A 15000-nucleotide genomic window follows, 5' to 3' on the forward strand; every position below is an offset into this window, starting at 1 on the left:
GTGCTTATAATACATTTGGCTGTTATTATCGGCACTAACCAATCAGAAGCGGGAGATCCTCTTGCGTCAGTGCAAACATCAGCAACGATAATATAAACTATTTCGGTTTTACTTTTTTCCCCTTCATTTTGAGAAAAAATTGTGTAAAACTGTATGGCAGCGTTTCAGTGAAATAAAACATTTTTATTTTATTACTTTTTATTTCATACACATTCAATACTTATTTTAAATAGCTTATATATATATTATACAACATAACATTTAAATAAATAAATAAATATAATGTATAGAATATTATAATAATTTTTTTTATTGATTGCAATTAAGAAACAAGATACAATAAAATAAATAGTTCAATCAAAATAAATAATAAAATAGTAATAAAAAATAAAGTATTTTTATTAAAATTGTATTAAGTAAAAAGTATTAAACTGTACTTAAAAGAAATTAATGAATTCATTAAAATAAAACTTATTGAATATATATTCAATTATAATATTATAATATGAATAATAAATTATGAGTATTAATTATCAAATAAAATGTATAATTAAATATAAATAAATATAATGCACTTTAAAAAAATATACACAATAAAATATATGACATTTTCCAGAAAAATATCATCTCAGATAATAAAATAATATATATAATAATAATTTTAGTTAAAATAGCTATCCATGTATTTATTAGATCAAATATTTTATCTAGCAAATACATGGAATATATTAAATGATTGAATATATTAAATTATAATATAATTATAATAAGAATTGCTATTTTGTCTAATAAATAAATGGAATGTATTATTATATTATATATATTATTATGGAATATATTGAATTATAATATGAATAATAAATAATTATAAGAATTAATTATAAAATAAAATTGATATTTTGTCTAATAAATACATGGAATATATTATTATGGAATATATTCAATTATTGAATATATTAAATGATAATATAATTATAATGTGAATAATAAATTATTATGAGGATGAATTATAAAATAAAATTGCTATTTTGTCTAATAAATACATGGAATATATTATTATATTATTATGGAATATATTAAATTATTGAATATATTCCATTATAATATAATATTTGATACTATCGGCCAGCTTTCTCTTTAGATTCGATCATCAACATTGGCCTGGCTGCTGATGTCAAATTCATTTCCAATCCACGACAGTCAAAAGAGGAAGTGGCTAATCTTGTAAATATTACAAGTGTAAATATTGACCTGCTCGAGGTACCGTGCACTTCATTCTGCAGTCTAAGGCTGTTTGATGACACAGATCTGAAAATAAACCCAACACGCCGGCGTTCATATGGAGATCTCAAGCACAACAGCAGGCTTTCATATGGCCAGGCCTCATGCTCTCATTTGACAAACAAATGGACAGATCAGTGGCTCTTTTATGAAAGCAATAGGCATTGGCCGGATTTGTTTGTGGCTGATTTGAATTTGAACCTGAAGCCTTTAGCATTGGGCACTGATGCTATATTATCAGGAGAAATATGAGGCTTCTGCGGCGGCGGATTTACGTCAAAGCATTTCTTTATGCAAAGCAACACATTATGTGGTTGAGCTTAAACAAGGAAAGAAAGCTCGAGAGAATCCCTGTGCCATTGTTATATAACCGAGAACTCCTTACATTTTAGAAATAAATGGCACAGCTGTTGATTGAATAACTTATTGAAATTGTACATTTTGGTCATGTGGGCCATCAAATTCACAATAAGTAGTAGAGAAGCTAATTTGAGTGTGGTTGCGTTTTAGCGGCTTTGTTGCCATAGCGGCGGAGTCTCGAGAGCATGAGCTGTAAACTTGCGCGTTTTTTTAAAAACATATCGAGCTCGCGTTGCGTCCGTCGTTTGAACGCAAGAAGATCTCCAGATATAGAGCTGAATAGAAAAAAAGTTATCAATGGGTCTGTCCAGTAACTCTTGATGAACCTCAGGCCAACTGCACACTTTAGAGAAGCATTTCAGTGTCTCAGACTGACTGACTTAAAGCAGCAGCGCTCACACACACATCCCTGCTTCTAAAGGGATAGGCCTATTGTGTTTTTAAATGGATAATATATTTATATAATATTCCATACATTATCAGAGCTTGGCAGACAGAATTATTATATATTTTTAGACAGGTTAATTAATAGATTATAGCCTATTAATGTATAATTTTAATCATACATAATAAATAATCCTGTCATATAAAGTTTGACATTTATATAAAGAATATTGAGATAAAAATGGGACAAATAATTACATAATAATATAGTCATAATTTAAGTAAATTCATATTCAGAATTGTCAAAAAAGTGATTACTGGTTCAGAATGACTGCTTAAAGTGACAGTTCACCCATAAATGAAAATTCTGTCATCATTTACTCACCCTCAAGTTGTTCCAAACATGTATAAATGTCTTTATGTTGAACACATTGGAAGATTCATTCCTACTATGGAAGTCATTGGTGCCCCAGAGCAGCCTGGGTACAAACTTTCAGCAAAATATCTTCTTTTGTGTTCAGCAGAACAAAGAAACTCATACAGGTTTGAAACATCATGAGGGAGAGTAAATGATGACAGAATGTTTTAGTTTTGGGTGAACTATCCCTTTAAAGTGCACCAAATAGGCTACTAAAGAGTTCTTAAGAAATAAAGCAAATAATCAAATGTAAAATAATATAATATTTGATATTGTCGTGAATGGGCGTCCCTTATTTTGCCAGACTGAAGGTGGCAACCCTGTGTCGTCAACACGCTTCAGAAGACGCCAAAAATAATAGTTTCATTGTTGGGACTAAAAACCTAAAACTGGAAGCCATAAAAGATCATCCAAATGCCACATCCATTAATCTGCCCTACTCATTTAATGAACTGTATATCAGTTCACGGTTTGTGTGTGTATAAGAGAGAGAGAGAAAATGCCAGTATTTCATTGAGACTTGAGATTAAATAAACTGCTGAAGTATTGTAGAGCTTGTAGTATTAATTTCCACATGCAGTTACAAATTGTCGGTTAAAAACAAGAAAGTGGCTGGTAAAAACATTGAGTGGCTGGTAGATTTTGAAATCAAAAACAAAAAAGTTAATTTCCATCCCTGATCCTGTCAGAAACACTGGCGTCCAGAACAGCAGACCCTGATTAATTATAGACTAGTGCTAACTAGAGGAGTGTGGTCGCGCCATAGGAAGAGTCTGCTGTCATGCTGATGCCAACGTCATACGAACAAGGGGGAAAACCTCAGACCACACCCCAAAATCTGCCGCGAGCTCTTTCATGCTCATCATCAGAAAGGCAAAGCTATTTCTGGAGATCTAATTATCGCCACGTCAAGTTTTATTGGGAACATGCACACTCATAATAACACATAATTCCAAACAGATCTGACGGATGCTAAATGCATCCTGGAACTAGATGAACTAACATCTGCACTGATCTCTTATTGGTGCAGGTTTTGTACTGGCTGAACTGGTCACATTATACTGCTCGTATGAAGGCCGTACTGTGACGTGAGACGGCTGTTCGCTCTCTTTAGTGAGGGAAACAGAGCTCTGTGGTTTTCTGTGAAGTAGTCTGGTGGATTCTGGCTTTGATTAAAGCCACGGCCGACTCTTTGAGTATCGCTCAACGTTTCGTGCTTTGCGGTCGCTGCTTCAGAGAGGACCAATGAGACGCCAGAGCTTCACCACAGCACGCGTGCAGGATCCAAATCATTCAAGAAACCCACTGGCCACATTTACCCCCCCACCCGTCCCATACGCCGAACCCCCTCTACAACCCATGTCTCATTTTCCTCCTTTCGGGTCTCCGGCAGACCTCTGGGTGTGGCGTTTCAGAGGATTCATGGAAGAGAACAACTCCAGATCTGCTGTAATGGCGACTCTTTAACTTAGTAGAAAGAGAAATGTATGTATAACAGTCGCCAAATGCGAGTATAAAACGGTGTCAATAGCCAGTTAGCCGCTAACATTTTCATGTGCGAATACTGAATTCCCCCTTCGCCGCAAGTTTGATTGACAGGCGATCTGACCAATCACATCGCCGAATCTGCCGTTTTGTCCGACAAAGCAGTCAGGAGTTAGTAGATGAACATCGGTGGACTTGAGCGTCTTTCCGTGGTTGAAACAACATTTCTTTTAGTGTTCATTCATGTTTATTTCATGCTTATCAATGAACTAAGGAAGAGATGATCGGTTCACGAGCAGCTTTAACTGAGGCGCTACAGCCATCAGCACACATTAAAGAGACACAAAACGCTATTTATTGTTTAAATTTCTTTAAAAAAATTACCATTTCTTGCTCTGTCCTGTCTGTCGGCGTGTTGTCAGTGTCCTCTTTGCTCCGCGATGTGTTTTCTCTACTTGAGAACATGTGTGTGTGTGTGTGTGTGAGAGCGCCATGGCTTGTCGGACATAGCAACAGTAACTAAAGGGGGCGGGTCTTTGCGAACGGTCAATTGATCTCTCTTCTTGCACTTCAACAGACATATTCAAACTAAATTATGACAAAATGCTCATCTTTGGCAAGTATCCTTGTAAACAGTAACCGAACATAAAACACGTGTATCAGTATATTGGATCCGTGCAGCTCTTAAAGTGACAGTAGCCTAATATTCCTGCTGCTGTCTGTGTTTTTAATGATAATCACACAGCAACGGACAAAGAACAATCACTCACTGCACTTGACTGAATAATTTTTATACTTTAATAAGGATTCATATATTTTTATTTTATAAATTTCCTTAAGTCGCCAGCCAGTAGCATGTGTGGCAAAACGTTAGTTTTAGGCCCTGTATTAGTGCTGTCAAATCGTTTAAAATCGATTAGTCGTATCTAAAATAAAAATTTGTGTTTACATAATATATGTGCATGTAAATACACACTCATTTATGTATATATTTAAGAAATATTTGCATGTATACACTGTATATATATATTTATATTGTCTATAAATATAAATATTTTATATATAAATATAACATTTTCTTAAATATATACATGCATGTGTGTGTATTTATATATACATAATAATTATACACAGTACACACATATATATTATGTAAACACAAACTTTTATTTGGGATGCGATTAAATCACTTTTAAACAATTTGACAGCACTAATATATATATATCGTCATTGTTGGGCATCTCCAAAAATGCTACTTTTCAGGAAATAGAAAATAAATATTAAAACACTGTATCTAAAATAAATTAACTGTTGTCACAGTTGACAATTGTAAGTGTCATTATATTATTAACATTTTTACCAAAATCAAGCTCAAATGAGTTTTTTGACCACTGATTTCATCTTCCCAGCGCTGAAGTGCCCCTTTAAGGATAGGGGTTTGTTTAAATCCATCAAATCCTCTAAACTTGAGCCACAGTTATGGGATTATGGGATTAGTTCGATGTTGATATTGGATTTATTGTTTTCATAGACTATAGAGATTCTTAATATCTCTAAATAAGCACTGACAGCACTAAAAGAGTGCTTTCATAAGTCACATACTACTCGATGTTTAAAGACACAATATATGTTATGCAATAAAGTTCTGAAAAACCAGAGATCAGATAACACGCTTAAATTTGCATTCGATGCGCCCCAGTTCTGAGCAACAGCTTCATTTGCATCTCTTCACAATGTATTATGATGATCAAGTGCGTGAGGCGTTTTACATTTGTTCTCAGCACCGAATCACAACCCAGCCGTCCTCCTCCTCCTCAGTCTTATGGTGTGTATTTGATGCACTGAGCATGCTCCAGAATCACCGGCATAGGCCTGCCACGCTGCATACTGATGAACAGAATACCTACAGTGCACACACACAACAACATGCCCTCCCTGTCCCCGCGCAGACAAACAGGCTTGTGCAGGATCCCACATGCTTGCAGTCGCCATGGCGACGCAGACAAATTGAGCCCTGCAGTGTGTGTGTGAGTGTGTGTAAGAGAGGCAGCGCAGACGATGCACACACACACCGCATTCGGCACAAAGACACCCAGCCGAAAGGTTAATGAGGTCCACTAGCAAACATCACAGCATCTTAGCAGCTCTGCCTCAACACGCTTGTTTTGGCCCGAAATGTTGATGAATACGAGGACACGCGTCTGGTAGTGAATATCGTATCTGTGTATGAACGTTAAACTCTCAGCTGTAAAGACGCCTATGTTGTCATGCCTGGGCTAGTTTAGACACGCAGCGTCTCATTCTATATCGGTCGTAAGCTTTGTGACACTGTAGGCGAGCACACGCTACAAACATCCAATAATAATATACAGCTTTATATAATAATATAAACACCACTAACAATGTATATTCTATATCTAGTATTATTATCTATATGTGTGTGTGTACAATATGTAATATACACCGATCAGGAAGTGAATAACACTGATGATCTCCTGTTAGTGGGTGGGATATATTAGGCAGCAAGTGAACATTTTGTCCTCAGAGTTGATGTGTTAGAAGCAGGAAAAATGGGCAAGCGTAAGGATTTGAGCGAGTTTGACAAGGGCCAGATTGTGACGGCTAGACGACTGGGTCAGAACATCTCCAGAACTGCAGCTCTTGTGGGCTGTTCCCGGTCTGCAGTGGTCAGTCTCTATCAAAAGTGCTCCAATCAAAACATGGCCTCCAAATTCCCCAGATCTCAATCCAATCGAGCATCTGTGGGATGTGCTGAACAAACAAGCCCGATCCATGGAGGTCCCACCTCGCAACTTACAGGACTTAAAGGATCTGCTGCTAACATACCACAGCACACCTTCAGGGGTCTAGTGGAGTCCATCGACGGGTCAGGGCAGTTTTGGCAGCAAAAGGGGACCAACACAATATTAGGTCATAATGTTATGCCTATCCATCTATCAAAATATTATTGCCATACATACATATATAGATAGATAATTACGCCTAACATAAAGATTTTTTATATATTTTTATTTCGAAACTCCATAATAATGTAAAAACAAAATAAAAACAGTATATGTGTTTAATGGCATCTTTTTACTAGTCTCACTGATACTGATGTCTCTATTCGATGATTTTAGCCATTAATTATAGCCATTCAACATTACAGTAAAATGGACAGCTATAATTTTTAACATTTAATAGGCATTAAAAAATATAACAACTTTTAATTGAAGTTAACTTGTAAATCTTCACATAAACCCATAGTAATAAATGTCACATTCAGCTGTGCCGTTAATACATCAGGGCTCAAATCTGAGGGTTTTCTCTGCTGGGCCAGTCGGGCCAGATTTTGACCTGACTTTGTTTGACCCCTGTAACCTTGTAAACAGTGCTTTCAGATTTTCAGGGAGGCTAAATTTACAGAAACGGATTATTCAAACACGGCACAGTCTTCACTGCATGCATTATAAATTGAATCCATCCTTATTAAAGCTACAAAAGTTATTCAGTCGAGAGCAGAGAGTGATTTTCTCAGTGTCTTTTGTTCTTCGATTGACAGCTGTAGGTTTATTAGGCTGCTGTCACTTTAAGAGCTGACGCGGATCTGACACGCATCTCATTTTCTCACAATTCTACATTCATTTGACAGTGTTTAACTCATTTAATACTGTGCTTGCGAGGATACTCAACAATAAGGGGAATTTTGGCATAATTGTGTGTTTTTATCAGTTTAATATGACGCTGGTGGCTGTCTGAAGCGCTTCCTGTGCGCACGTTTAGGGTGTTTGTTCACAGATGCACACCGGTACAGATTTGAGTTATTTTGCATCTTAACGCGCTTGAATGATTTAATAGCACTTGGGTGAATGATATCCTGATCAAATGATGTAAGGCAGCCAAAAGATGACAGAAAAAAAAACTATGTTGGGTTAATTGTGTAAAATATTTTGAATGTGTTAAATTTGACAGCCCTAATATTGTTAGTGGTGTTTGCTAAGGCAATAATCACTTAGTGTTATGAATTTTTCAAAACAGAATTCAACAGAACAAAATTCATTGGGCCAGGAAGCAAACACACACAAAGTTTAAAGACGGCTAGTGTCTGATCTAAAACCAGTTCTAGAAAGCGTGTTTCCAGTCTATTCAGCAATAAAAGCTGATGCCGTTACGGCGAGGTTGCATAACCAGGTGTCACTGTACACACAGTTTGCATAATGCCCGTAGATGCCCTACCGGTGGGAAATCACAACAGTGTGCAGGATCAAATTATAGTTTTAAAAATACACACATGTAAACATGGCCTTATAAGGGGTGTTTCAAACGTGTTTATGTCTCAAAAAAGGTGTCTGGATAATGATAGTACTGCACCTTTTATGCCATCATTTAGAATATCTTTTAAAATATAAAATTACAAAGCAAGACTAATCATGGTTAAACCTTGTACGACCCCATAACCCTGAGTATTAAACTTTGTTTGTGCTACAGACATGAATGCAACCTCAAACGATCAGAATCTGCACCTGGTGCATGATAAAAATGGGTGGAAAAATCCCACAGACCTAGATATTTAGAGACCAGAGTCTTGAGGGTGGACAATTTTCACATGAGCCAGTCCAGAACTCCCATGCAACCACTTAACAACCACTTAAACTTCCTAGCAACCACCCAGAACTCCCCAGCAACAAACTAACAACCACTCAGAACTCCCCAGCAACCCCCTAGCAACCACCCAAAATTCCAAGCAAATGCCTTGCAACAAACCAAAACTCCCAGGTAACCACTAACTGTAGCAACACCCCAGAACCCCCCCCCCCCCCCCCCCAACAACCACCCAGAACCCCCCAGCAACAATCTAGCAACCACCCAGAACATTCTAGCAATCACATAGCAACACCCTAGCAACAATCCATAACACCCTAGCTTCAAAGCATCCCTCACATGTTCTTTAGAAAATAAAAATAAAATGTGTGGAATGACTAGATACTATAAACATACTAGATATTTAGAGACCAGAGTCTTGAGGGTGGACAATTTTCACATGAGCCAGTCCAGAACTCCCATGCAATCACCTAACAACCACTTAAACTTCCCGGCAACCACCCAGAACCCCCCCCAGCGTCCAGCCAGAACTCCCCAGTAACAAACTAACAACCACTCAGAAACTACCAGCAACCACCCAGAACATTCTAGAAACACCCTAGCAACCACCCAGAACATTCTAGCAATCACATAGCAACACCCTAGCAACCACCCAGAACATTCTAGCAATCACATAGCAACCACCCAGAACATTCTAGAAACACCCTAGCAACCACCCAGAACATTCTAGCAATCACATAGCAACACCCTAGCAACCACCCAGAACATTCTAGCAATCACATAGCAACACCCTAGCAACAATCCACAACACCCTAGCTTCAAAGCAGGCCAACATCCCTCACATGTTCTTTAGAAAAGAAAAAAAATGTGTTGAATGACTAGATACTATAAACATACTAGATATTTAGAGACCAGAGTCTTGAGGGTGGACAATTTTCACATGAGCCAGTCCAGAACTCCCATGCAACCACCTAACAACCACTTAAACTTCCCGGCAACCACCCAGAACCCCCCCAGCGACCAGCCAGAACTCCCCAGTAACAAACTAACAACCACTCAGAAATAGGGTTGCAATGGTATACCGGTATGGCGGTTTATCGCGATATTGATATGTATGATTATCATATCGTGAGCATTTGCTTATACACGGTTTTGGGGGAAAAAATGAAAGCAGATCTCACCTGCGCTATTGCGCATATGCAACTTCATTCCACGTGACTGCTTAGACTCTACTCATACATGTACAGCTGAGAAAAAGTCAGAGGCTACAAATTCTAATCTCTATCCCCCGCCGAAAAAAAAAGTTAAAATCTGCGGTATGGGAATACTTTGGGTATCCGAAAAACGAACACGGGGTTGTCCTTGAAGATGGTTATCCAGTTTGCAAGAAATGTGGAAGAAGAGTGGCTGCAAAAGGAGGAAATACGTCAAACATATTCTCCCATATATGATTATAATAATAATAAACAGAGCAAAATAATAATGATTGTTTAATACCGTAAAACCGTGATATTTTCTGAGACTATTATCATACCGTGAAAATCTCATACCGTTACAACCCAACTCAGAAACTACCAGCAACCACCCAGAACATTCTAGCAACCCCCTAGCAACCACCCAGAACATTCTAGCAACCCCCTAGCAACCACCCAGAACATTCTAGCAACCACCCAGAACATTCTAGCAACCCCATAGCAACCACCCAGAACATTCTAGCAACCCCCTAGCAACCACCCAGAACATTCTAGCAACCCCCTAGCAACCACCCAGAACATTCTAGCAACCCCCTAGCAACCACCTAGAACATTCTAGCAATCACATAGCAACACCCTAGCAACAATCCACAACACCCTAGCTTCAAAGCAGGCCAAAAAAAATAAAAAAATGCGTGGAACGACTATTCAATGCACCAAAATCCCGCAGCAGACAGACAACATCTACATCACACAGACCCGATGTGATATACAACTCATGACCTTCAGTAGCCCTCCTCTTAGACCTGCAGGAAACACGCAAATCAAAACAAGACCTCCCATATTTCTGTAGCTTTGCAGTCCACATTACAAGATGCCAGTCATCAGCAATGCCAAACATGATCTGACCTCCCTCCCACAACAACAGACCCGATGACAATGATGCTTCAGTCCGACTAAAGGTCTAATCTGACGAGTCCAGCATGGGAACACACACACACACACACACACACACACACAGATATACTCACACAGTGGAGCAACAAGCATTTTGTATCGCGTGATGGACATCCCTTCAGCAGCCTGACTCACAATCCAGCACGTACATGACTTGTGTGTGTGTGTGTATCTCCCTGAAATCGCACCCCCCCCGGGGCAGCCATCTTGGCTCTACTCTACCTGATAACGTCTCCCGCCTGTGAGCCAACAGCCCTGCCAAATCACACCAATTACCTGAGCTCCCCTGGGCGGCTGTAATGACATTAAGTCAAGGGAAGCCCTTCTTTCTCCCGAGTGGGAAACACCAGGGTTATTTTAACGGGGACTCACCTTGTTGGAGGCCATCTCGCTGACGGAGTGCCGGGTCTGCAGGGTCTCCAGCTGGTCCAGGCACCAGTCCAGCTCCTCCAGGGTCTCAGTGGCCAGCTTCTGGTAGGCCTCCTCTGGAGGGAGACAGGGAAGGGGGTGATCAGTTTTGAGGCGTTTAACCGGGCTAGCCGAGGCTTCCCGGACATCGTCCACATCGTAGACAGCCATGCTGGGATGTCCACATGGGTGACTCTTCATGCTGTGCTGAAAAGGATCAAACGCTGCCCTCTAAAAACTCCCGATCCGGTTGACGCAATAAAACGGAGTCACACCGCTATCCCGGTGTGGAGCGCACAAAAGCCCCATGCTCCTGGAAAACAGAACACACACATATACAAGCACGGAGAATCCCTTCGCTTCTACTGATTCCCGGCGAGATGCTGTAACAAGTCAAATCAGTCTCCTCCACAGGTCCATGAACTTCAGTCTTTAAACTGACATCTCATGACAAAAGAGAGCCAATGCAAAAGGCTTTCAAAAAGCCCCCCCTCAGTCAGAGATATCCAGCGTTCCTGGAGAGCGATATATCCACAGTCGGGGGAAAAAAAAAAGCGAAACAGTGAGCACCTCAGCTACACACACATGACATGGGAGGCATTGCTTTACACAAAACATGAGCAGGCTTCCTGTGAAACCACAAACCTACAGAGCTGGAGAGCACGACGCAGAGAGAGATGCAAGATGTGGAGCGGAGCGCCGGAGCCGGAGCCGGAGCCGAGCTTCCCTGCAGACTCTCTGCTGTCAGCAGAAACGGCCCGGATCTCAGTTACAAATGCGTTTAAAAATGCATGCTGCAGTTCTGGCTTATACATGACACGCCTCAGGGTGTCAAATTAACCACAACATGTGTATTGCATTAAAAAAATGTATATTAATGTATATTTAATTTAAACGTACGTTTGTCGTATACAGTACCGGTCAAACGTTTGGAAACATTACTATTTCTAATGTTTTTGAAAGAAGTCTCTTATGCTCATCAAGCATGCAGTAATATTGTGAAATATTACAATTTAAATTAATATACTTTCAAATATTATTTATTTCTGTGTATTAAAAATGCATGCTGCAGTTCTGTCTTATACATGACACGGCTAGAGTTACAGAACATCTGATTAAATTAACCACAACATGTGTATTGCATAAAAAAATTATATTAATGTATAATATATTTAATTTAAATTTACGTGTGTTGTATAAAGTACCGGTTACTATTTCTAATGTTTTTGAAAGAAGTATCTTATGCTCATCAAGCATGCAGTAATATTGTGAAATATTATTACAATTTAAATTAATATACTTTCAAATATGATTGATTTCTGTGTATTAAAAATGCATGCTTGCAGTTCTGTCTTATGCATGACACGGCTAGAGTTACAGAACATCTGATTAACCACAACATGTGTTAGTATATTGCATATGAAATGTATATTAATGTATAATATATTTATTTTAAATGTGTCATACAGTACCGGTCAAAAGTTTGGAAACATTACTATTTTTAATCAGTCTCTTATGCTTATCAAGTCTCTTATGCATTTATTTGTTAAAAAATACAGGGAAAAAATGGTTTTCAATTTTAATATACTTTAAAATATAATTTTTTTCTGTGATGCAAAGCTGAATTTTCAGCATCGTTTCTCCAGTCTTCAATGTCACATGATCCTTCAGAAATCATTATAGCCTCAACATTATCATTAACCAAATGGGGTAAACAATAGAACAATTAAAAATATTAAAACATTATAAATAAGTAATCATATCTAATTATTTTTTTGGTTGTAAAAATGATCAATATCAGTCTGATAAGGCAGATTTTAAACTAATATCTCTTTTTTAATTCCATGTTTCAAAAGTATGAAACAATTATTATTTTTATACAGTAAATTATAACATTTAGATGCCTGATTTGCATGTGAAGCAAGTGCACAAAAAACATTTAAGCTTTTTTTTTAGATTTACACATTTCTTAATAGTAAAATTCCATCAAGTTGATGAATAATTGAACATACGTAAGGATAATTCAATTTGATGGAATTTTACTATTAATGCGTAAATCTTAAAAAAAGGCTTACATTTTTTTTTACCGTAATTTCATATCTGTATTTTTTATTGACAATATTGGTCATTATCGCCAGTTCTCGTCTAAAACAAAAATAGGTCATATTGGCCAAAGGTGCCCTAAAAGAAATAGTAGATCCATCTCTAAAGCACAAGCAAAGTGCGTAAACGTGTGGTAAACACCCACATCCACAGGAGAGATTAGCATCAGACTGGGGGAAGATGGGAGAGGTCGCTTTCCTCCTGACAGACAGATTGCTTGAGATAGCGACGGCTCTGATGTCCCAGAATGCTCCTGGTTGTTTACTTTACCAGCGCAGACGACTCAACATCCACTGTGATGCTCAAAGATTACGTGACCGTCAATCTACGCAGATTAAAATTAATCCTCGTTATGGGACTGATGCAAGACTTCATTTTTTCTCTCATAATCCTGGATTATGTCAAGGCGGTGCAGTTTAAAAGCTGAACCTGCGTCACAGGACGCGCATATGTTCAGATAAACAATAACCCGTACCGGTGTGTATTGAGTTACACAGGGCCGTGCTAAAGTTACGAGAAAATCTTTCATCGAAACAAGCGTGACACAATCACAACACGCGCTTCAGCGGTCACAGGATCTGCTGCTATTGTTACAGGGCAACCTTTAGAGAAACACACTGTGTGTGTGTGTGTGTGTGTGTGTGTGTGTGTGTGTGTGTGTGTGTGTGTGTGTGTGTGTGTGTGTGTGTGTGCCGTAGCGTTTGCCCAACCTCACACACGGGTCAGCAGCAGCAGCTTCTGTCATAAGGGACTGGGGGAAACGCAGCAGGGTGACCCACTAGCCCCATACAAAGGAGAAAATGCAGGTTTAAAAAGGAGAAATTGGGGGAAAGGATCACATCATGTGTGGCATTCTCTCCGCCCCAACCCCCCATATCTTCAGCCCGCTTCTCAAGCGTCTGTCCAATCCCTCTGAGCAGAACTCAAGAGCAGGGGTCCACTGTCCTTGCTGACAACATCTCTGACGTCAATGGCATTCTTCTTGTGTTCAGTGCGACACCAGAGGCCGGCCCCTCAGAAGCTGCTCTGACTGAGAGCAGGACCGGGCGAACCGCAAACTCCGGACTGGATCACGCAACACTACACACTACACACTCCACACTGCATATAAAGTAAAATATATGCAAAATTAGTTTTAGGTCAATCAAAATAGTTGCCAGTTATCAGAATCCTACTTTGACGGGATATATATATAGCCAAAAGTGGGATTTTATGACCCTAAAAGTTCCATTAAACCAACAAAATATGAGGAAAATATTTTATATCTTTTAAATATTGGTTATGGTATTTATCTGACAAAATTATTTGGCAAAAAAGGTTTTATTTTACCATGCAAAAAAAAAAAAAAAAAATGCATAGAAAAACAAAAAACTCACATCGAACACTGCATATAAAGTATGTAAAATATATGCAAAATTAGTTTTATGTCAATCAAAATAGTTGCCAATTATTAGAATCCTACTTTGACGGGATATATATATAGCCAAAAGTGGGATTTTTGTCTTTTATGACCCTAAAAGTTCCATTAAACCAACAAAATATGAGGAAAATATTTTATATCTTTTAAATATTGGTTATGGTATTTATCTGACAAAATTATTTGGCAAAAAAGGTTTTATTTTACTATGCAAAAAAAAAAATGCATAGAAAAAAAAAATGCTCACATTGAACACTGCATATAAAGTATGTACAAAATATGCAAAATTAGTTTTATGTCAATCAAAATAGTTGCCAATTATTAGAATCCTACTTTGACGGGATATATATATGGCCAAAAGTGGGATTTTTGTCTTTTATGACCCTAAAAGT

The 15000-nt window shown here is 38.3% G+C and overlaps 1 protein-coding gene across 8 annotated transcripts in view; it reads right to left on the minus strand.

Moving 5' to 3' along the window:
* LOC307118638 (3',5'-cyclic-AMP phosphodiesterase 4D-like) overlaps nucleotides 1–15000 on the minus strand; it is a 444553-nt gene that overhangs the window by 17267 nt on the left and 412286 nt on the right. For all 8 annotated transcript variants that reach the window (XM_079804330.1, XM_079804329.1, XM_079804332.1 and 5 more), the window contains one exon: nucleotides 11053–11165. In XM_079804330.1, the coding sequence (XP_079660456.1) occupies nucleotides 11053–11165 (113 nt within the window). The remainder of the gene's footprint in view (nucleotides 1–11052; nucleotides 11166–15000) is intronic.

The sequence above is a fragment of the Gobio gobio genome (assembly GCF_949357685.1).
Source record: "Gobio gobio genome assembly, chromosome: 22".
NCBI lineage: Eukaryota > Metazoa > Chordata > Actinopteri > Cypriniformes > Gobionidae > Gobio > Gobio gobio.